This window comes from Protopterus annectens, chromosome 2.part1 (assembly GCF_019279795.1).
Source record: "Protopterus annectens isolate FY-2018-M chromosome 2.part1, PAN1.0, whole genome shotgun sequence".
Lineage (NCBI taxonomy): Eukaryota > Metazoa > Chordata > Ceratodontiformes > Protopteridae > Protopterus > Protopterus annectens.
Window position 1 is genome coordinate 140063089 of NC_056729.1, and position 23185 is coordinate 140086273.

The 23185-nt window shown below is 39.4% G+C and overlaps 1 protein-coding gene across 7 annotated transcripts in view; it reads left to right on the top strand.

Annotated features, from left to right (window-relative positions):
- The window catches only part of SLIT2 (slit guidance ligand 2), a 1414056-nt gene that overhangs the window by 1358807 nt on the left and 32064 nt on the right, over positions 1-23185 (top strand). For all 7 annotated transcript variants that reach the window (XM_044062070.1, XM_044062072.1, XM_044062071.1 and 4 more), the window contains 2 exons: positions 16578-16732; positions 20474-20762. In XM_044062070.1, coding sequence (XP_043918005.1) covers positions 16578-16732; positions 20474-20762 — 444 coding nt within the window. The remainder of the gene's footprint in view (positions 1-16577; positions 16733-20473; positions 20763-23185) is intronic.

A 23185-nucleotide genomic window follows, 5' to 3' on the forward strand; every position in this document is an offset into this window, starting at 1 on the left:
GTCATTCCTGGGCTTTCGGATATTGGCAAAGGCTCTTGCTACCCCCATAGTGCCTTTTTTAGGCAAGGCTCAAAAGACAAACCCACCTCCATAGGTATCACAAGGGATAAGAAACTAAGAGTAATGCTACTCAACGCCAGAAGTCTAAACCTCAAGATGCACGCACTCAAAACTCTCCTTAGCATGGAGAACATCGATATCTATGCAGTAACAGAAACCTGGTTCAGGGCTCCCGAGAGCACCCCAGCACTACCAGGTTATACCTCATACCATGCTTTTCGGCCCCAAAACTTGGACCGAACCACAAAAGGAGGGGAATATCGATATTCATCAAAGATACCCACACCTCCAGGTTGGTGGCAAAGCACGAAGCATCAGAGACTATCCATGTGCAACTAACAGTGGGTAAAACTGCCTTCCAGTTTATAGCCTGCTACAGACCACCCTCCCAAACCCAGGAACCCCACTCGGCCTTCCTGAGAACACTGGAAAATATGAAGGTCTCTCCAAACACCATTATATTGGGCGACTTCAACTACCCAAACATAGACTGGGAGCATTACTCTAGCTCCAACACCCTAGCCCAAAGGTTCCTAGAATTTATAAACTCAGATGCTATGGAACAACTTGTTACCACTCCCACAAGAGGGGAAAACATACTGGACCTGATCATCACCAACATGGAGACTCTATGCTCCAGACCAGAAGTGTATCCCTCACTGGTAAGATCAGACCATAAACTAATCTCACTGGATATTCACATCCCGACCCCACCCCCTGCCCAGAAAACCACAGTGAAAAACTTCTCTAAAGCAAATTTCACACTCCTCAAAACTTAGGTGGAATCCTTCAAAGCCCCCGGGCCTGTGGAAAATACGACCCAGACCGCAGAATCCTTTATAAACGCATTCTATGAACACCTTCAGGAATGCATGGATCATGCAATCCCAAATAAAACCAAGACCCAATCCTCCAAATGCAGACGTCCTGTCTGGTGGACCCCAGTCATAAACAAACTTTCTTTAGTTATGTTAGGAACCTGGGTGGTAATTCCCAGATATGCTCAGAATTAGTCCAAAATGGCAAAAAATACACCGAACCCACAGACATTGCCAACATCCTAGCTGACAGGTTCAGCACAAACCCCCCCCCCCCTCTCCAACAAAAGGGCAAATATCTATCCCAGCAGAGTGCTGCCCCCCTGACATCTCAGATGCTCAGGTAAGAGCCGCCCTCTCCAAAGCAAAAAACACAGCATCAATGGGACCAGACGGTGTCCCGGGCTGCATCCTACATGAACTCCAAGAAGAGCTAAACCCAAACATAAAACTACTGTTCAATCTCAGCCTTACTACAGGATATGTGCCCAAAGAGTGGCGTACAGCAACAGTGGTCCCTCTCCATAAAGGTGGTGCCTCAATGGACCCTGAAAACTATCGCCCCATAAGCCTGACTAGCTTGGTCTGTAAAGCTATGGAAAGGATCATCATGGACCTCATAAATAAAGATATTGGGGACCTACAAACACTGGATCCTACCCAGTTCGGCTTTGTTAAGGGCAGATCCTGCATCTTAAACCTGGTTGATTTCTTTGAAACAGTCACCAAGGCCATTGACGAGGGGAAGGTGGTCCACACAGCCTACCTGGACCTCACAAAAGCCTTTGATACAATACCCTACTCGGGCATTATAGATAAGCTCACCAGCTTAAATATAAACCCCTATGTCACTAGATGGATTGCAAACTGGCTCAAGGACAGAACCCACATGGTTAGAATTGCTGGAGCCATGTCAGACTCCAAACCAGTTACAAGTGGTGTCCCACAAGGCTCAGTCCTGGGACCTCTTTTGTTCGGTATATATTTCTCGGAGGTACAGGCCAACACGGAAGGACTGTGGCTGACCAAGTTCGCAGATGACTGCAAACTGGGTGCCATAATCGACTCTCCAGCCGACACAAGCATCCTCCAAAAGGGCCTCATAGAAACAGACAACTGGTGCCAGAGCCATGGCCTCAAGCTAAATGCCAAAAAGTGTATAGTCATCCCCTTCGGCAAAAACAAAGTTCCCACAAATTACCACATAGGTGGTAATCCATTAAGTACAGAAGAAGTAATTAGGGACCTGGGGACCCAAGTTGATAGCAATCTCTCATTTGATAACCACGTGGCCAAAGTGGTTAGAAAAACATTTTATATAGCCCACCTAATCATGAAGGGATTCACATCTAGATCAGGGGACGTCATCGTGCCTCTTTACTCATCCCTCATCAGGCCCATAATTGAGTACAATGCCCCTTTTGGGATGTACCTTACCAGACACCTGCAGCAACTGGAAAGACCCCAAAAGTACCTCACCAAGAGGATCAAAGGGCTCAGACAGATGCCATATGCTGCCCGGTTAAAGAAACTCCAGCTCTACTCAGTGGCATACCGCCTGTTCAGAGGCGATCTGTGCCTGACGTATAAAGCCATGTCCAACCCGGAATTAATGGACATGCTGCACCTCAGAAAATCCAAATCCCATCGAGCTATGCGCTCGAGAGACTTGAACCTCAGCACTGAAATAAATAGGACATGCTGGAGGGACAGATTCATAACCCAGAGGCTCCCTTCACTCTGGAATAAAATCCCAGTCCAGGTTAGGCAGAGTCCCTCATTGACTCTCTTCAAGAGGAATCTTGATGAGTGGATGGGAGATCATAGGTTTACCCTGGGTATCACTTCTGTGTCACTGTTAGACAGAGGCACAGTATACTAACCTCGAAAAAGGGCATAGCAAAATAAATTTAAAATGGGTGGTGAAAGCCAAACACATTCTGGCTAGGCTTATAAATGCCCTAGGGCAGATAGCCTAGTATGAACCTATGAACCTATATAAATATGTACTACTTTTAGATGTCTACTTGTTAACCTGCTGAAGCACCTTGTCTGAGGATGATAAATTAATCTGTGAAGCGCGGGACATCTGGTACATCTATACTTGAATTCTGAAGTACTAGACTCTACAGAGGACAAAGTTTTCTCTGGAATAGTAACATACCCTAGAATGCCTACGCAGCAACATGCAGACCTACTCTGTACTATAGAAGTTGTGTTTGTGAAAGGCAGATCATGCCTCCTGAACCTGATCGACTTCTTTGAGGCAGTCACCAAAGCCGTGGATGAGGGTAAGGTGGTTCACACAGCCTATCTTGACCTCGCCAAGGCTTTCGACACCATCCCCCATTCTAGAATTATAGTTAAACTCACTAAACTAGGTATAAATCCCTACATCACAAGATGGGTTGCCAACTGGCTCACTGACAGAACCCACACTGTAAAAGTTGCAGACTCCAAATCTGACCTCAAAGCAGTGACAAGTGGAGTACCACAGGGTTCCATCCTGGGACCTCTCCTGTTTGGTATCTACTTCTCTGAAGTACAGGCTAACACAGAAGGCCTCTGGCTAATGAAGTTCACAGATGACTGCAAACTAGGAGCCATAGTCAAGTCCCCAAATGATGTGGACATCCTACAGAAGGGCCTCACTGAGACAGATGCCTGGTGTCAGAGCCATGGCCTCAAGCTCAATGCCAAAAAGTGCAGTGTCATCCCCTTTGGTAAAAACTCTGTACTCATGAACTACCACATAGGCAGCAATCTACTTAACACCGAATGCGTGATAAGAGACCTTGGTACCCAGGTAGACAGTAGTCCCTCCTTTGATAGTCACATCGCCACAGTAGTCAGGAAGTCCCTCTACATGGCACACCTCATCATAAAAGGGTTCTCATCCAGGAAAAAAGAGGTCATTGTTCCACTCTAATTGTCACTCATTAGACCCATTATAGAGTACAACGCCCCTTTTGGAATGTATCTCCCAAGACATCTGCAGCAGCTGGAAAGGCCACATAAGTACCTCACAAAGAGGATTACTGGCCTCAAACAAATGCCCTACACTGACCGCCTCAAAAAACTCCATCTTTACTCCATAGCATATCGCCTACTCGGAGGTGATCTCTGCCTAACATATAAAGCTATGTCAAACCCAGAGCTGTTGGACATGCTACACCTAAAGAAATCCCACACCTAAAGAAATCCCAATCCCTCCGAGCTACATGCTCTAGGGACCTAAACCTTGTCACCACAGTAAACAGGACATGCTGGAGGGATAGATTCCTGTCCCAGAGACTTCCTATACTCTGGAACAAGCTACTCATCTATGTCAAGCAAAGTTCTTCATTAGCACTCTTCAAGAAAAATCTTGATGAGTGGATGGGAAATAGGAAATACACCCCGGGGATCACTTCTGTGTCTCTGGTGGACAGTGGCACAGAAAAATAACTTTCTTGGGTGGCATAAGCTATGGAACCTTGCTGGCTAGGCTTACGTAGGCCCTTGGGCCGATAGCCTAATACCTACCTATGAACCTGTAATGGATAAATATGCCTTTGTCTGTTTCAGAGTCACCTAATGAAGCCTACTCCCTCACTTTAACTGCTCATATAACTTTTTTACACACTAAGTTCACATGCACACTTTCATACATACACACACACACACACACACACACACACACACACACACACACACACACACACACACACACACACACACACACACACACTCACACACTCACACATAAGCGCATACGTACAAACACTTTCACAAACATTGTCCCTCTTTATCCATGTTAAATTCATCTGCTTCTAGTGCTGCAAATCTCCATTACATTATTCCTGCAGCACAGAGAATCCACATCACTCATAATCCATAGTGTACCTGTATCTACTCACTGTACAATGAGATCTTTCCCCCAATGTCATTGTCCACATTTTCTTACTCTTCTCCTATCGGTTGTAATATTCCCAAGTGATATCTTTCTCAACTCATCCACTGCCAACCAAACAATGCTCAGCTGAAATAGAGCAAATCAAGCTGAACCAATGCTATCCCTCCTAATACATTTTTTCTGATCTAAAGGAAATGAGTAGCACTACTGACTATTGTGTGAATACTTATGTGTGTGCCACTATGTAAGTAAGCTACTGTATTTTGCATTGATCAATTGTTGTTAGAATTTTTTCGGCCCTTATATATAACTCAGCCACTTTCAGCAAACATACAGCTGCAGGAAGCTGTACATTCCTTTCATTAATGTAAAATCAATTGAAAATAATAATGGTGCACAGGGATCCATGCTTTCCAAGTCTCTCCTGAAAACGTTTCTTGGACTACTGGAACACATCCACTTGTAAAAAAAAAGCAGTAAATAAAAAACTACATTTTCTGACCATGAAAAATCCCCTCTAGTTTCATCTTATACAGGCCACTGTACAGGAAAATCCTGTGCTGCTTAAGCTTACACAGAGAACAAAATCAGGTGTCCCATGTATGATTTCTACAGACAATCAGAGGGAATGACTAATACTGTAAAAAAATGACTAGAAGACTAGAATATTGAATTCCACACAAACATTCCAACAGCTCACTGTGTGTAAGAAAAAATATAAGAAATAAAATCACAACTAAAAGAGATGGGATGGGTAAAGGAGATCATAAATATCTGTAGATTTGGATAGTGAACTATGGAACAATTAAACATGCACAGGTTTACCCGTACCAATGGTGTACAGGGATGGTGCCTGAAATATGACCCAGGTAACCATGTTTGAACAGCAGCTTGAATGCTTGATGGGACAGGCAGGGAGTATCAGCATAGCCATCCTGAGAGGAGGGACGAAGGCTCCCAGCTGGCATATACCATTGCTGTAATGTCAGAGACCCAGCTGGGAAGCTAAGGCTTGTCACAATGTATGGAACTGGTATAGGGACGATATGGGTACAACAGCCTAAGATGGTTACAGTAGCCTTTGTCAGAGCATGTGACAAAAGGGCATAGGTAGTCCTTATTGTGATGCAGGTGCTAACGTTACCAAGAAAGGAAAGTTTGGCAATAAAGTAATAAAAACATGTCATTGCTGGGATGCCATCAACATCAAAAAGCACCTTCACATATATTATATATTCATATATTTGAATCTAAGCTTACTTATATGTTCTAATTTATATTATAGAAACTGATATTTAAAATAGGAATAAATACATTTAAACATATGTCATCCCACTCACAATAATGTACATAAGTGTGCACTGTATATCTTTATTCCTTCTCTATTACCATGGTACCTGTACAATCATACTAATGACACATTTTCTTTTGCTGTTGGTTTAATTTCTCCAAATCTTTTCAGTTTATAATACCATGACATGAACAGACCACATTCCTAAGTCAAAGTATGATTAAATTTCATAAAATTAGGATTGTTTTGAACTTTGATGTTAGCCAAAAGTGCTCTTCACAGCATCCGCACTGTGCCCAGAAATGACTCCTCCTGCAATTCATACAGAGTTAGATGTATCCATAGCATATCTAAATATGACTGTGGGTTCTTTGTTATTAGTCCTGTTGCTGCTGCTACTACTGCATGTCCTTCTTTCACACTGCCCTCATTTCTAACTGCAAGTCCTACTATTTTATGATTTAGTGCCTCAGTCTACATAAGTCACTGTAGTCAGTGGGTATAGCAATTTCAGTGATCAATGCTACTTTTGTCTTCTTTTCATGGACTGCTACATCTGTTTTTTGTTTTTTTTTTTGGTTTTGTTTTTGTTTTTTTAATCTATTTTTTTAACCTTTTTCTCTTTGATTTTTTTTATCTTCGTTTAAGGTATATGGTTACAATGAAGATAACTAGTAGAAATGACAGTCAGTCTTATCTGAAAGCAATATTAAAATGTCACTAACAACCAAAAATCAAATTATATAAAATTTAGTATCTTTCTAAAACAAAACAGAACAGTAACCTGTAACTACCTGTGTATCATAGATAGTATTAGCTTTCAACAAACTGACACGGTAAAGTGATGAGTGGAATGCAGAGCTAAACAAGCCACATTTGCAGCCTGGAAGTTATCAGAAAAAAATGTCTTTCAGCTCATGAATAGCTTATAAATCAATGAAAAAAAAATCTCCAGGAAAATGACCTATATATCATACTTTTAAACATTAAGTAACAGAAGCTTATATTAGAGAAAGGAGTGGAATTATAGTAAGTCTGAAGAGGAAACATCCATCAGCAACCACCCTCACCCACAAGCAATGCCTCACAGACTTTGTAAAAGAAACATGTAAAGAAAATGTTCATTTTATTTCCTGTCACTACATCAGATCTCACCTCTTCTGGAATTAAAGTAGTGCTTTATAATCAATACCAGTAACCACAGTCATTACCAGATGTTACGCTCAGTAATCTGCTACAATCATCATTGCAGAGTTAGTCATAAAGAAGTTATAAATTGCACAATGCAGTTTGACAAGTCATTTAATATCTCTCAAATATAATGATTAAATTGCCATGTAAATCATCAAGCCATATTACAAGTCAGTATCCAGATAAACACCTGCTTCTTATAAATGCAGCAAAATAAAAATTAATGATTGAATCAATAATGACACCCATGACAAATATGAGAGTAAGGATTATATTACAATAGTCAACAAATGTATACCTTCCAATATTAGAACTACTTTAAACATGAAACAAGTGACGTGCATCTTGCTAGTCATCATCATCATCACTCTCTTATTTTCCCATTTTCTTCACAGGGGTCAGGGTGTCATCTCAACTACTGCCACTTCTCTCAATTCAATACCACTCTTCTACCTTCTTCAACAATCATGCCTGACTGTTACCGGTCTTCATTCACACAATAAATCCATCTTCTTGATGGAAGTCCTCATTCTCTCTTGCCTTCTTCCTGTTTCTCCCAAATCTTCCCCAAATTATTTTCTGTTTTCCTGCCATATGACCAAACAACCATACTCTATTCTCTTTGGCTTTCTCTGCAATTAGAGCTACTATGTCGTCTGCCCTGATGTTGTCATTTGTCATCCATCGTACAGTGTGCATCCTACCATCCATCTGACTCACTTCATCTCATCAGCTCTGGCTTCTTCAGCCGCTCTGGCTTCACTGCCTAGATTTATGTACCATGCAAAAGTACGCAGTGGTGGTGCTGCGGTAGCGTTGTCACCTCACAGTAAGACGCTGTCTGGTTCGATTCTCAGCTAGAGCGTCTTCTGCGTGGAGACATGCGTGAATGGGCGTACCTTCGTTGAAGGTTGTGTGTCAGAGCTGGTAACTTGGTATGTAAAAATCAACTACCGATCATTAGCGGACCGGAGTTCCACTGTGGCGACCCCTAACCGGGAAAAGCCGAAAGACACACACAGAAGTACTGGCTGTGCTGTTTTGCACACCTTACTTTTCATCTTATTGGCATTCTTCTGTCACACACTGTCCCTGACACTCTTTGCCAATTGTCTGCAGCTGTTCCGATTCTAGCTTTAACATCCTCATTCTGACTTTCCTTGTCTTCATTCACTCCTCCTCGATACCTAAAGCTCTTAGCCTACTTTGTTATTTACCTTTTACCTCAGTTTTCATCTTTCTCTGATTTCCCCACTTGGTGCCATGACAACTGTTTTGCCTGTAATCTGTTTCATCCCATGTGCCTTCAGTTTTGCATTCCATTACCCTGTCATTTGTTGAAGTTTCTGTTCTCGGTTTGCCTGTAATGCCACATTGTCTTAATACAGCAGCTTTGTTGATCTGTTCTCTCCAACCTGTTTGCTAATGTAGTCCATCACCAGTATGAACAGCACTGGTCTGTGAAATGAACCATTATGTATCTCCACTTCCACTGGGAACCCTTTTGTGAGTATGAACACTTCTCATCCTTATGTCATTCTGGTCCTTTTACATATGTTGCACTAATTCTTCCAGAGGTTCTGGGACTTGAACCATCAGAGTACTGTCAAAATCAGCTTTCGTGGACGCTGCCATATGCTTTCGCCAAGTGAAGTAATGTCTAATGAAATACTTAAATATACAAAAAACACATAAAAGTTGTATGGCTAAAAGCAATATATCTAATGAAATATCAAAACTAAAGAAATCTCACATAAAAACAAGTTGAATATCTCATTGTCACCAAAATATGACAGTGAACCTAACTCCAAGGTACTGTATCTCACATACAGCCTACTCAAAAATATCTCAAAATATCTCGTATAAATTATCATCTGTTGCATAAACAAAATTCATGTTGAAAGGTTGTTTTATAATTTCTAAATTCTTTCACATTGAAAGTATTTATGCAGGGGGACAAGTCACTTCTGAATTCCCCATTCTCTGCTACTGTTATACAATAACTCCAAGTTCACTGCACCTCAGATGTGAGGAAATTCTATGAGATGCTGCAGTTCTGAACATGCCATATTTTCCACTCTTCTTGCACTTAATAATTTGAAGTTACAGTCTTTAAAACATACAGCATGAACCCATAATGGGTGATTTCTTCCATCAACCCATCATGCCTTTTATGACTTAGCTTCCTCCTTCATCCGCTTCACCTTCACTCAGAAACATTCTGTTCCATTCTCACCTGTTCAACCACATGTAGAATGGAACTGCATACAAAATGATTACCTGTCAAATTAACTTTGTAGCAACAAACCCTCAACTCTTCTTAACCTAGAGCTCTGAATCCCTCTTATCATGGAAGTGTTGTCCTGGTTTAGGTACATTCCCGTGTTGTGTTTCTCATTCATAGCACTTACTCAATATGCATGTCATTAGTACAGTCCCTGATGGAAAGATGTATTTAGATTCAAGTCTGTATAATCATACGTGCATGGCCATGAAAAGGAGAAAAAGCTACAATAACATCAGTGGGGTGTCCCATATTTCAGATACACAAGTATAAACATACAGCACATTATAGCAGAACATTTAATAAGGCATGTCAAAACAAAGTTACTATGAAACTGCCATTAAATGAAATTATCCTATAAATAACAGTAGGTTTCTAATGCTAACGGGTGACTTAATAGGACATGGCATATGCAACCAGACAATAAAATGAAAGTAGAAGTGGAAGTAAAGTTGGGAGTATCACAAGCATCAGTATCAGGCCTTGAACTGTTCTCTATACATACCATTTATCTAAAAGTAACAAAGGGACAAGGAAATATGCAAGAATATGCTGCCAACTATAGAGTGCAATGTGGTGAGGGGACTAAATTAAGGACAGAAATACCTTTTTGATAATTCAAAACAAAAATGCTCAGTAAACATTATTTACAAAGTATTTCTAAGCAGAAAGTCAACAAACATATTTATGGATCATATCAGATTAAGGAAATAGATATTTTCAATATTTCTGAGTGGAATCAAATGTACTATATTAATATACTTGTACAGTATCCATAGAGGGCAGAGTTATGATTGCATACTTCAAACTGTAGGTATGGTACAGTATCAATCCTAACACTGTCTTCTATGGAGGGTTCCTATCACGTAGTCAAACATTTACAATTTCGAATGACATATGGTCCAGACCATTTGTTCGAAAATGTAAATGTTCGACCGTGTGAATGGGAATCTCCATAAGCAGAGGTTTCCATTCACTTCAATGTGGTGCGATCTTGGAGTTGCTATATTTAGGTGGCGGGGGGTGTGGGAGGTGCAGGGTGGCTTGCCCCCCTGCATACAACAATTTTTTAAATTTTTCCGTTGTGTTTTCATTTTTTTATAGGAAGTCAAAGTTCCGTAACTTCGGACATATGTGTTTGAACATATGTCAGTCGAAGTTACGGCACTTCAGCTACGTGATATAGACCCTTCTATGGATACTACACAAGTGCAGAGATATAAAAGTAGAAGATGGGCATTTCAATTCCCAGAAGGACCTTTCCAGTAAACAAAATTAAATAAATAAAGTATGCATATAGCACAAAAACAGACTGTAGGGCAAATTCAAATATGTCTCAATAAAGTTGCAACAATGACTAAATACATAGCTGAAATAGTAAAGATAAACAGAATTCCATTAAACCTAAATTAAACAAACTTCATATTGTTTGGCAAAATGTATCAGGCAAAATACCATCTACGAAAAGAAATATTTGAAAAAGAAGAAAGTTATACAGACCGAGGTGTCAAAGCAGAGTTATTTTGAAGTGCAGATAAATGTTACGTGCAAGAGGGTAGCAAGCCTGTTGTATATCAATGTATGTAAAATAATTTGTTTAATTCTGCAGTGCAAGGAGTGCTCAGATATGCATGTATGTATGCGTTCTATCCATACAACAGTAAAACAGCCCCTTACTTATATACTAATTCCAAGATTATTATGCCTAGGAGAAAAGGAATACAGCCATTTTGAACTTGGTGTATATATCCTGTTAGTGTTACTTAAATTTTCAAGATTCTGAGGACAGCATTTACTGCCCTTATCATAAAATGGGAATTCCCAAAATATGAAAAAGTGCAAAGCACCAGAGCCATTTGTTAGGTGCGTTTGAGTAACTGGTGAACTTTTGCATATCCACACTTCATCATGCATTACTACCCCTTAGTTGTGTCACTTCACTAGCTGCTAGTGCACTCTGTTTCCTTAAACACCCTAATTTACAAACCCATGAAGAGAAATTTGGTTACAGTTCATGATTTTAACATAGTCAGTGACAGTGGAACTCTACGGTAATAGTTACTTTTACATGCTCTTATACATATGATGAGATATTGCTATTAGTCACATTTAGTAAAATATATACCTAGGTGGCTGAAAGTTTAATAATGACTATTTCAATACAAAATTACACACATTATTCAATCTCAGGTAAAATTACTGCAGCCTTTTACAGCAAATAATCCAAGAGAAAACTACACCACTGTCCTTAATAGGAGCATCAGTCCACAAAAAATGAAACTGCAAACAGATATAACAACAGTTGTGGTCCAAGAAATGGCAGGTAGTTCCAGTATTAAAACTCTTTATTCGAACGCAAACATATGAGTGCTTTCACAGATAACTTCTGCTTCTTCAGATACAAATACAAACTATCTACCACATATCTTTTATACTCTAAATAAATAATTAGACAATTATTTCTTAAAGGTACATTCCACAATAATAAAAAAATACATTTCATACAAAAACAATAGAGTAATCACATTTAAACTAATTCACTTCATCCATTCCTACAAATATAAAACCATCATTTATAAAAATACATGTATATATATATATATATATATATATATATATATATATATATATATATATATATATAAATTGTAAACACCTAAATTAGAAACCTACAACTAAAAAACTTCATTTAGTTAATGGTCTCCCTTTAAGTTTTGGTATTATTGGTATCCTATCATTAAGCCCGTGCCCAGAATCTGCTTATAATCCATTTTGCCTCAAGCTGCTCTATTATATTTCTGATATCTCCCATCCTAGTGTTTTCATAAGTCCTACCCACAACTAAGAATAAAAAATGATGTGTATCGTTATTAACCTTAACATGCTTGGATAATGCACTAACATCACTTCTTTTTTGTATTTGATACATGTGCTTTCTACTTTGATCTGTAAGGGCTCTATCTGTTTTCCCTACATAAAAACATGAACACACTGTACAGTGAGTTAAATAAACAATGTGTTCTGAGGCACAAGTAGCTAAAGTATCAAAGACGTATATTCTTCCTGTATCAGGATGTAAAAACTCATTATTACTATTAATGTGTTTACACATAGAACATTTTCCACAAGGGTATGTCTGTCCCTTCCTTCCTCTTACACTTTCATTCCTAGCGTAGCAAAGTCTCCTTTTCAATTAATACATATTCTTATGGGCAAAATTTGGTCTAGGGTCAAGCAAAGACCTAATTTCTTTATCTGTCATTAAAACCTCCCAATGCTTCTCTATTATGTTTTTATATAATTTGGTATCTCTAGAATAAAACATGGGAAATCTTATTTTATTTTCTTTCTTCGTATTAGGTATCTCCTCCATTGACATATTATTTCTCCTTGTAAAATAAGGCTTAGCAGTACCTTCCCTTAAGCCTGTAACCATGTCTTTGTTTTTTCTTATCTCATTTTTGTCATACCCTCTTTCTATAAAACATTGACTAATCCGTTCTACTTGTTGCTCAAAATCCTGTGTTCTACCACTAAGTCTAGATGCCCTTAGTAACTAACTACATGCCACACTCTTAAATATATATGGGGGGGGGTGCATACTTGTTCTATTAATAAAATTATCACAATGACATTATTTTTTATATAACTTGGTGTATATCTTCCCTTTTTCATCTTTCCTGATATTAACATCCAAAAAATGAACCTCCTCTATTGATATATCAATGAAAAATTTTAAGTATTCCGTGGAATCATTGATATAGGCAAAAAAAATTCAAACTGTGCCTGTGTCCCTCCCAATATTACAAAAAGGTTGTCCACAAACCTGCAGCAACTGGAAAGACCCCAAAAGTACCTCACCAAGAGGATCAAAGGGCTCAAACAGATGCCATATGCTGCCCAGTTAAAGAAACTCCAGCTCTACTCAGTGGCATACTGCCTGTTTAGAGGCGATCTGTGCCTGACGTATAAAGCCATGTCCAACCCGGAATTAATGGACATGCTGCACCTCAGAAAATCCAAATCCCATCGAGCTACGCACTCGAGAGACTTGAACCTCAGCACTGAAATATATAGGACATGCTGGAGGGACAGATTCATAACCCAGAGGCTCCCTTCACTCTGGAATAAAATCCCAGTCCAGGTTAGGCAGAGTCCCTCATTGACTCTCTTCAAGAGGAATCTTGATGAGTGGATGGGAGATCATAGGTTTACCCCGGGTATCACTTCTGTGTCACTGTTAGACAGAGGCACAGTATACTAACCTCGAAAAAGGGCATAGCAAAATAAATTTAAAATGGGTGGCGAAAGCCAAACACATTCTGGCTAGGCTTATAAATGCCCTAGGGCAGATAGCCTAGTATGAACCTATGAACCTATGAACCTAATAAAACAAAATGTACTGTTTACAAACGCCTTTTAATATATATTTCTCTTCCCACATGGCCATAACTACATTGGCGTAGCATTTGACACAAGATGTGCCCATAGCCACGCCATGCTTCTGCCAATAGATGGTATCGTTGAACAGAAACATATTATTCTCCAAGATTAGTTTCAGCAACATAATAATCAATTCTATTTTTTCATCATCAAATTCTGTATAAGACCTGAAAAACATTTCTATATTTCTCATCCCTTCATCATTTGGAATCATTGTAAACAATGATGTAATATCCATGGTTACTAAATACACATTTCATAGTTTTCATGGCTGTCACAAAAATTAAACAAATCATTCAAAAATTGCTTTGTATCTTTTAGAATGTGTGTTATTCTATTCAGTAATAGACAAAGAGTTTTTTTCTATGAATATTGAAGCTGGTTCTGTGGTCCATCCTTGTCCAGCCACTATGGGTCTTAGCGCTGGACGTAAGGGGTCCTTTTGAAGCTTAGGTAACCCTTGAATTACAGGTAATAAAGGGTGTTGCACAACCAGATAATCATAGAAACTTTTATCAATTCTGCCTTTTTTAAAGAGGTCCATAAAGATTATATTAATACCATTCTTGACATGTTGAACCTTTGCTCATTTGTAATAGAATAAAAATGAGCATCTGATAATATAACTTTCATGTCGTTCTGATAACGTTCTACATCATAAATTACTATCGGGCCTCCTTTATCTGCTGGTCGTATTATTATATCATGATTAGCTTCTGGTGCTTTAAATGCTAGATACTCATTTTTTCATTCAGTTATAATTCTTATACTTTCTAGCTTTAACATTTTCATTAGCTTTATGAATATCATTAATACACAATCTTTCAAAGGCATTAATTACTGGATTGAGTACAGGTACATATGTACTAATTTTTTTAAACGTTTGTATATTTTCAGCACTTTCATTACAATTATAGTTCAATTTTAGAGTAAGATTCCTAGTAAATAATTTCAAATCAAAAATTACCTCAGTAAAGTCCACATTCTGACTTGGGATAAAAGACAGTCCTTTTCTTAAAACATGGACTTCATCCGTTATAAGTATATGAGATGATAAGTTCCATATTATTATTTCTTCTGGATCCCCGTGCCTTTTTGATTGTTGGTGTTCCTGTTGCTTCCTCTAACTTCCGTTTTATTAGACTCCTGCTTCTCCACCTCATTCGCCTCCTCATGTCTCCTGTCTCCTTGATAGGAAGGGGAAAAACCAGTTTGGTATTAAAAGTTGTCGGCATGCTTCGTTGCTTTCTTTCTACATGTTCAACAGTCTCTTGCACTATATTAGTTGGAATCGCCATATTCCCAAAACTCCCATCCACTCTATGTACTTGGGCTACAGTTTGAAACGTCTTCTTTCTGATGATTTGCTCTTCAGCACATGTCGTTGACGCCATTTCACTATTCAAATTAGTAGCGGATTCCAACTGTGGAACTTCTGTGATATTAGATGAATCGGCATGCCTCTCAGAATTTCGTGACATTCTGTTAGTTCTCACACTATCATATTGCCATTTATATGTCCATTAGATTCTTTTGAGATAATAATATCATTACGTGTCCAAGTGAAGACATTACCTAAATTGAAGTCCCCACGATCTCTTATCATCTTTCTTTGTTTTATTCTACAAAGTTTACGTTCATAGACCACCAAAGAGCCTATAAGTTCATTCAAACATCTGTCAGTATAATTTGAATTAAATTGTTCTTTTAGTTCTTTATACTGCTGTTCTACTAACAATGATATATGATTTGCTTCCCGTTTTGAAAGCTTAATTAAAGCTTCCATGTATTTGATACTAGTCTCTAAGTTAATAAACTGCCACTCAGCCAATAATTCAGGATCATTAGAGCCTAGTGCAGGCATCTTTAAAATACGTAGCCCACGAGGTACAATTCCCTTTTACACAAGCTTCCATATGAAACATTTGATATTGGTGGCCTTTCAATTTAAATAAATTATTCTCCATTGCATGTAACTTGGATTTAAATGTTACAATGTTAATATTCAAATTGTCACAGTCTTTCTCATTCTCATGGAAGCTAAACAATAGGTTGCTCATATTACTAGTAGTATGTAACAGTCTTTCTAATTTATTCACCTTATTCTGATAGACATTTTCTGGTACGTAATCCGACTCAATAATTTCTTCAATTTCCTCTTCCATGGCTCCTCTCAGGCGGGTAAAAACAGTACATTTATTTAGAGTATAAAATGTATGTGGTAGATAGTTTGTATTTGTATCTGAAGAAGCAGAAGTTATCTGTGAAAGCGCTCATACATTTGAGTTTGAATAAAGAGTTTTAATACTGGAACTACCTGCCATTTCTTCTACCACAAGTATTCTTTTACAGCAAATGTTTATCTTCAGTCAGGTGCTGAACAGAATAGTGCTGTATGCGTATAACAAACATACAACACTGCTATAGTTAAAATATTAGGAAATCATATTTTTCTGACTGCTTGTCTATGATAATTAGATGTCACTTGCTCTACATACTCACCAGTATAATTGCTCTTAACACAAGGAGAACATTTATTTTAGATGTCTGCACATTCAGAGATATTTGAAAAATACTATATATTTTTTCTTTCAGTGTTGAGACCATTAATGATGGTAACTTCCATATTGTGGAGCTGTTTGCCATAGATCAAACTCTGTCCCTGTCAGTTGATGGAGGAAGCCCAAAAAGCATTACAAATTTAGCTAAACAATCAGCACTTAACGTGGATTCACCACTCTATGTTGGAGGTAAGCATTACTTAAAATATCTTCTTAGAGGGGAGGTGAGACCTGAAGTTACCACAATGTTAAATAATGACCCTGCTTAATTCATGTTTTGTCATCACTGGAATTTTTTTCAAAATGATGTCATTTTACTAGGATCATTAAGTGTATTTTATTTTATTTCATTATGACAGGATAAAGTGCTGATCTTTATGGAACATTTTCATGCTCATCCAGGGGATAAAAGAAAAAGCTGCCCACTGTAACAATATAATAAAAGCTTTTGTCAAAACAGTATAATAAATATTCAGGTTACTGGCTAAGGCTCTTGCCACCCCTATAGTGCCTTTCTTAGGCTAAGTTCAAAGGACAAAACCACCACCGTAACAGGTACAAGCATGCAAAATCTGAAGGTAATGTTACTCAATGCTAGAAGTCTAAACCTCAAAATGCACTCTCTTGAGGCACTCCTAAAAATGGAGAACATCGATATCTGCGCATTAACTGACACCTGATTCAAGGCTCCAGAGATCACCCCTCCAATACCAGGCTACAACTCTTACCACACTTTTCGGCCACCAAACCAGGACCAAAACACTAAAGGTGGACAAGTGTCCATATTCACCAAGGATATTCACACCACCAGGCTAGTTGCCCAACACAATACGTCTGAAATTCTCCAGGTGCAACTAACACTAGGTAAGACTGCAATCCAAATTGTAGGTTGCTACAGATCCCCCCCACCATGCCCCAAGATTCTCACTACACCTTTCCAAACATACTGGAAAATATTAAGATACAACCAAACACCCTAATACTGGGTTGTTTCAACTACCCTCCCATTAACTGTGAAAACTATTCATGTACCAACACCTTTGCCCAATGGTTCTTGGAATTCATAAATTCCAATGCCCTGGATCAACTAATCCATAGTCCCACCAGGGGCTCCAATATCCTAGACCTGGTCATTACCAACATGGGAAATTGATGCTCCACACCTATAGTCACCCCCTCATTGGTCAGGTCTGACCATAAGCTAATCACCCTTGACATCTACATCCCTCCCCCACCCCCACTCCCAGTAAGGGATCCTCCGTAAAAAACTTCTCCAAAGCCAACTTCATGCTACTCAAGTCAGAAATGACAAACTTCATGACACCCATGCAGATGGGAACTGAAAGTTTGACTGCTGAATCCTACACTAAGGCACTGTATGAGCACATCCTCTCATGCATGAATTGTGCCATCCCAAACAGAACCAAGACAATCTCCTCCAAAAAAAGGAAGCCAATCTGGTAGTCTCCTGCCAAAAACAAACTTTACAACAAAAGGAAGAAACTGTTGCAGAAAAAAGGAAAATCCCAGGATGCAAAAAACTCCCTTACCAGCCTCAGTAAGAAGCTGATATCCCTCATAAAATCCTCCAAAACTAGTTACAAAAATAAAATTGCCAAAGATTCCAAAGACAACCACAAGGCATTCTATAGCTATGTCAAGAATCTAAATGGCAATGCTCAGATCTGCTCTGAGCTACAACAGAATGGCATTAAATATACTGATCCCAAGGATATTGCAAACATCCTGGCAGATCGATTCAGTGCCAACTTTACCCCCCTCTCACCCCCTAAAGGGCCCATCTCAATACCGAAAGATTGCCAAATTCTGGTAATAATGGCCACACAGGTAAAAACCACACTCTCCAAGACTAAGAATACAGCATCCATGGGACCAGAACACATCCCGGGCTGTGTACTACATGAACTACAAAATGAACTGGCACCTCACCTAAGTATCATGTTTAATCATAGCCTCAGGTCAAGCTTCGTGCCCACTGAGTGGCACACAACTACAATTATCCCACTCCACAAGGGGGGATCCACCTTGGATCCTGGGAAATACTGCCCCATCAGTCTGATGAGCCTGATCTGCAAGGCCATTGAACGCATTATCATAGAACTTATAAACAAAGACACTGGCACAAACACTGAACCCCACCCAGTTTGGGTTCGTGAAGGGCTGCTCTTGTTTCCTGAACCTGACTGACTTCTTTGAATCAGTCTTCAGAGCTGTGGACGAGGGTAAGGTGGTCCACACAGCCAATGTGGACCTCATCAAGGCCTCCGACACCATCCCCCACTCTAGAATCATAGATAAACTTACTAAGCTGGGTGTTAATCCCTACGTCACTCGATAGATTGCCAAGTGGCTTACTGACAGAACCCACACTGTAAATGTAGCCAACTCCAAATCCAGCTCCACGCAAGTGACAAGTGGAGTACCTCAAGATTCAGTCCTGGGACTGCTCTTGTTTGGCATCTACTTCCCTGAAGTATAGGCCAACACTAAGTGACTCTGGCTAACAAAGTTTGTAGATGACTGCAAACTGGGAGCCATTATTAAATCCCCAAATTATGTGGATATTCTACAAAAGGGCCTTACAGAAACAGATGCTTGGTGCCAGAGCCATGGGCTCAAGCTCAATGCCAAGAAATGTATAGTTATCACCTTTGGGAATAAACATGTACCCATGAATTACCACATAGGTGGCAGTACACTAAACACAGAAAGTGTGATAAGAGACTTAGGGACACAGGTGGACAGTGGTCTCATCTTCGATAACCACATCGCTACAACAGTCAGGAAATCCTTCTATGTGGCACACCTCATCACTAAGGGCTTTTCATCCAGAAAAAAGGAGGTCATTGTCCCACTGTACTCATCCCTCATTAGACCCATTATAGAATACAACGCCCCGTTTGGTATGTACCTCTCAAGACATCTGCAACAACTGGAAAGGCCACAGAAATACCTCACTAAAAGAATCACAGGCCTAAAGCAGATGGCCCATGCTGACCGTCTAAAAACACTCCAGCTAAACTCTGTTGCATATATTCTACTCAGAGGCAATCTCTGCTTAACATACAAGGCCATGTCAAACCCAGAGCTGTTGGACATGCTACACTTAAAGAAATCCCAATCCCTCAGAGCCACACGCTCCAGGGATCTAAACCTTGTCATCACAATGAACAAAACATGCTGGAGGGATAGGTTCCTGATGCAGAGACTCCCCAGATTCTGGAATAGACTGCCCATACATATCAAGCAGAGTGCCTCTTTGGCCCTCTTCAAAAGGAACCTTGATGACTGGATGGAAGATAGGAAATTCACCCCGGTGATCATGTCAGTTGCCCTGCCAGACAGGGGTCCAGGGAAGTAAATAGTGTGGGAATAAATAGCCAGGGAATTGTTATGGCTAGGCTTGTATAGGCCATAGGGCCAATACCCTAGTACCAACCTATGAACCTATGAAGGGGTGATGGCCATGTGATAATTTTATATAGTATAAATCATAGTGAATGAGGAGGAGGAAGAACAGCAAAGGGTGGCAAGACTGAGAAAGAGAGGAGGAAAGAAACAAGGAAGGAGTTTTGGAGATATATGCATTAGGTGCTGAAGGGTAGGAATAAAAGGGGGTAACAAATTTACAAGGTTATTTCAAAATTGCCCCTTATTTCTAAGCCTTGTTTTAGAGTACGGTAAAAAGGAGATTTCAAATGAAATATTTTTGTATTAGACAAATGCAAGTGTGTGCATATAAAACATATGTCTCTACTATTTATGTAATAAGCTTCAAAGTTGAAGAATTTATTATAAATTATTTATTTTATAATACATTTATGACAGTAAACTATAATACATGAATGCAAGCCTGTGTTTTAGGTATGACAGTAAACTGTACTATATAAATCTAACTGCATTTTTCAGGTATGCCTGGAAAGTCCAATATGGCAGCCCTCAGACAAGCTGACGGTCAGAATGGCACAAGCTTTTATGGATGTATAAGGAATTTATACATTAACAATGAACTACAGGACTTCAAAAAGGTCCCAATGCAAGTAGGCATTTTACCAGGATGTGAGCCGTGTCAGAAACAAGTGTGCATGCATGGAAGCTGCCGTGCCACAAGTCAGTCGAGCTTCATCTGTGACTGCGAAGTTGGATGGACAGGAGCACTTTGTGATCAGCAGACTAATGATCCCTGCAAAGGAAACAAGTAAAGCAACCTCTTCTAATTTTTTTTTTCTTGAACCCTTCCTAACGTATGTGCAGGTATACAACACACACACACACACACACACACACACACACACACACACACACACACACACACACACACACACACACACACACACACACACACAAAAACCATAAACATTCACAAGTATACATAGTTACACACAGATGCACACATACATACATGCATGCATGTACTTCCAAACGCACATGCATGTGCAGACACACAAATTATACACTATCATTCTAACTGGTGAAGGATTCCTAACAGGTGCATTCACTTCAGTCACTGAATTGCAGCCATGCATTGCACTGGTGGTGGCTTCAGTTAGCATAGGCTTTGGCAGACACACACACACACACACACACACACACACACACACACACACACACACACACACACACACACACACACACACACACACACACACACACACACACACACACACACACACACACACACACACACACACACAGACACACACACACACACACACACACACACACATGCACACACATGCACACACACACACACACACACACACACACACACACACACACACACACTTTCTGGTACTGGAACCAATAGTAATGATATTCACATGCTTAATAAAGGTAGCAGTCATTCTTTAAAGAATGATAAACCCATAGTATAAAGCAGTACTTATTAATGCAATGTGGTTACTGTGATGGCAAGTTTTACTTTGAATGTGCTAGACAGTTTAGCTCAGAGGAATAAGCTATTAACTACTATTAGCTTTCATCCCGCAGCCCTTAGTTTGATTCTGTCTCTCTCTGTATGTCTCTACTGTTTGATTCTGAGCAAGTCAGTTTACCAGACAGTTCTCCAGCATTACCCCTAAAAAAAAGAGTCACATGTTTAGTGGATTCACCCAGTTAACAAGTTAATAAACTAAAACAAAATTTATGAGACATGAATAAACCACCTACAGAAACCTTGGAAAAGAAAACCGCATTAAACAGTTCTGCTGTAGGAAATATTGCCCTGTAGTCATAGAAACCTAATCAGTGAAAGTTACATGGGATATGTTTCGGAGAAATTAAATCAGGGTTTGGAAAATAATGTGCATTTAAGTTAATATAAAATCAATTGCATAAAAAAACAGCTTCAGTATGGAAGAAGCAGCCAAGAGCTGCTTAAAAGAGATGCATCATGAAAGGATACATGATATGCTCTGTGTATGTACTTGTTCTCACTTGCACAATCAAATAAAATAGGAAAAGAGGATATTTACAATAGGATTTTAGCACACCTACACAACAGCAAGATTAGATGCATATGGATAAAGAAGGATAACTTGTACTATCTTTAGTTCTTTTAGCAGTTGAAGAGAACCATCACTTGCATTGCTATGCCTGTCCTTTGGTTTACTTCTTTGGCTGATATTAGAGAATAAATATCTTTTAGACTACTTCAATTATTTCCTACATATTGAGCTTGGTACTTGATTTTTTTCTAATCTGACTGATTACAGCATTTCTCCAGAAAAAAAAAAAAAACATATAAAGCCTGCTGTTATAGGAGACTGGTTCCTTGTAAAGAGTGCCACTTTAATATTACTTTTGTCTCAGAGGTAATCCTGGTGTTCAGAAATGTAATAATTCTACAACTTTTTATAAGAAAACATTAAATCAAGCCAAAAAACATAAGGCTTTTATGAACCATAGTAATGACCTTAAACCAAGAAATACCCACCTCTGCTTCAGTGGAATATCCCCAAAGCTAGTCCATCCTTATTTTTTCCCCAGAAAGGAAATATGTGATTGTTTGTCTTGCTGTTTGTCTATCGGCTTTTCCCAGTTAGGGGTCGCCACAGCGGAACTCCGGTCTGCAAATGACTGGCAGTTGGTTTTTATGGTGTCGAGTTGCCAGCCCAACGCCCAACTTTCAATGAAGGCACGCCCATTCAACGCATGTCTTTCGAACGCCCACTTGACCGCGAGGAGGACATGCAGACTCCACACAGAAGGCACTCCCAACCCAAGCTGAGAATCGAATGGGAGAACCTCTTGCTGTGGGGCAACAATGCTACCACTGCACCACCGCGGAAGTACTTAAAAAGAAAAAAAAAAAGAGGAAGATATAAAACAGCTAAAAAAGTACATTTAGGTTAGGTCAATGGTGCTAAATGAGGACAGGTAGCTAAGAATTTAATGACCAGGCTGGATATACCTCACTTTGTTCATACAGAGTATAGTTCTCCCAGGCTTGGATTAACAAGGGACTGATGGAGCTGAAGCTCCAGGCCCATATGTCTAAAATGGGCCCTGCTGCTTCTACTCCCAGTTTAGTTTGAAATCACGGGCTGATGTCGCACCAAATAAATAAGCCCCTTACAATTTTGAGCTCCAAGTCTATGAGGCCCATTATCCAGTATTGAG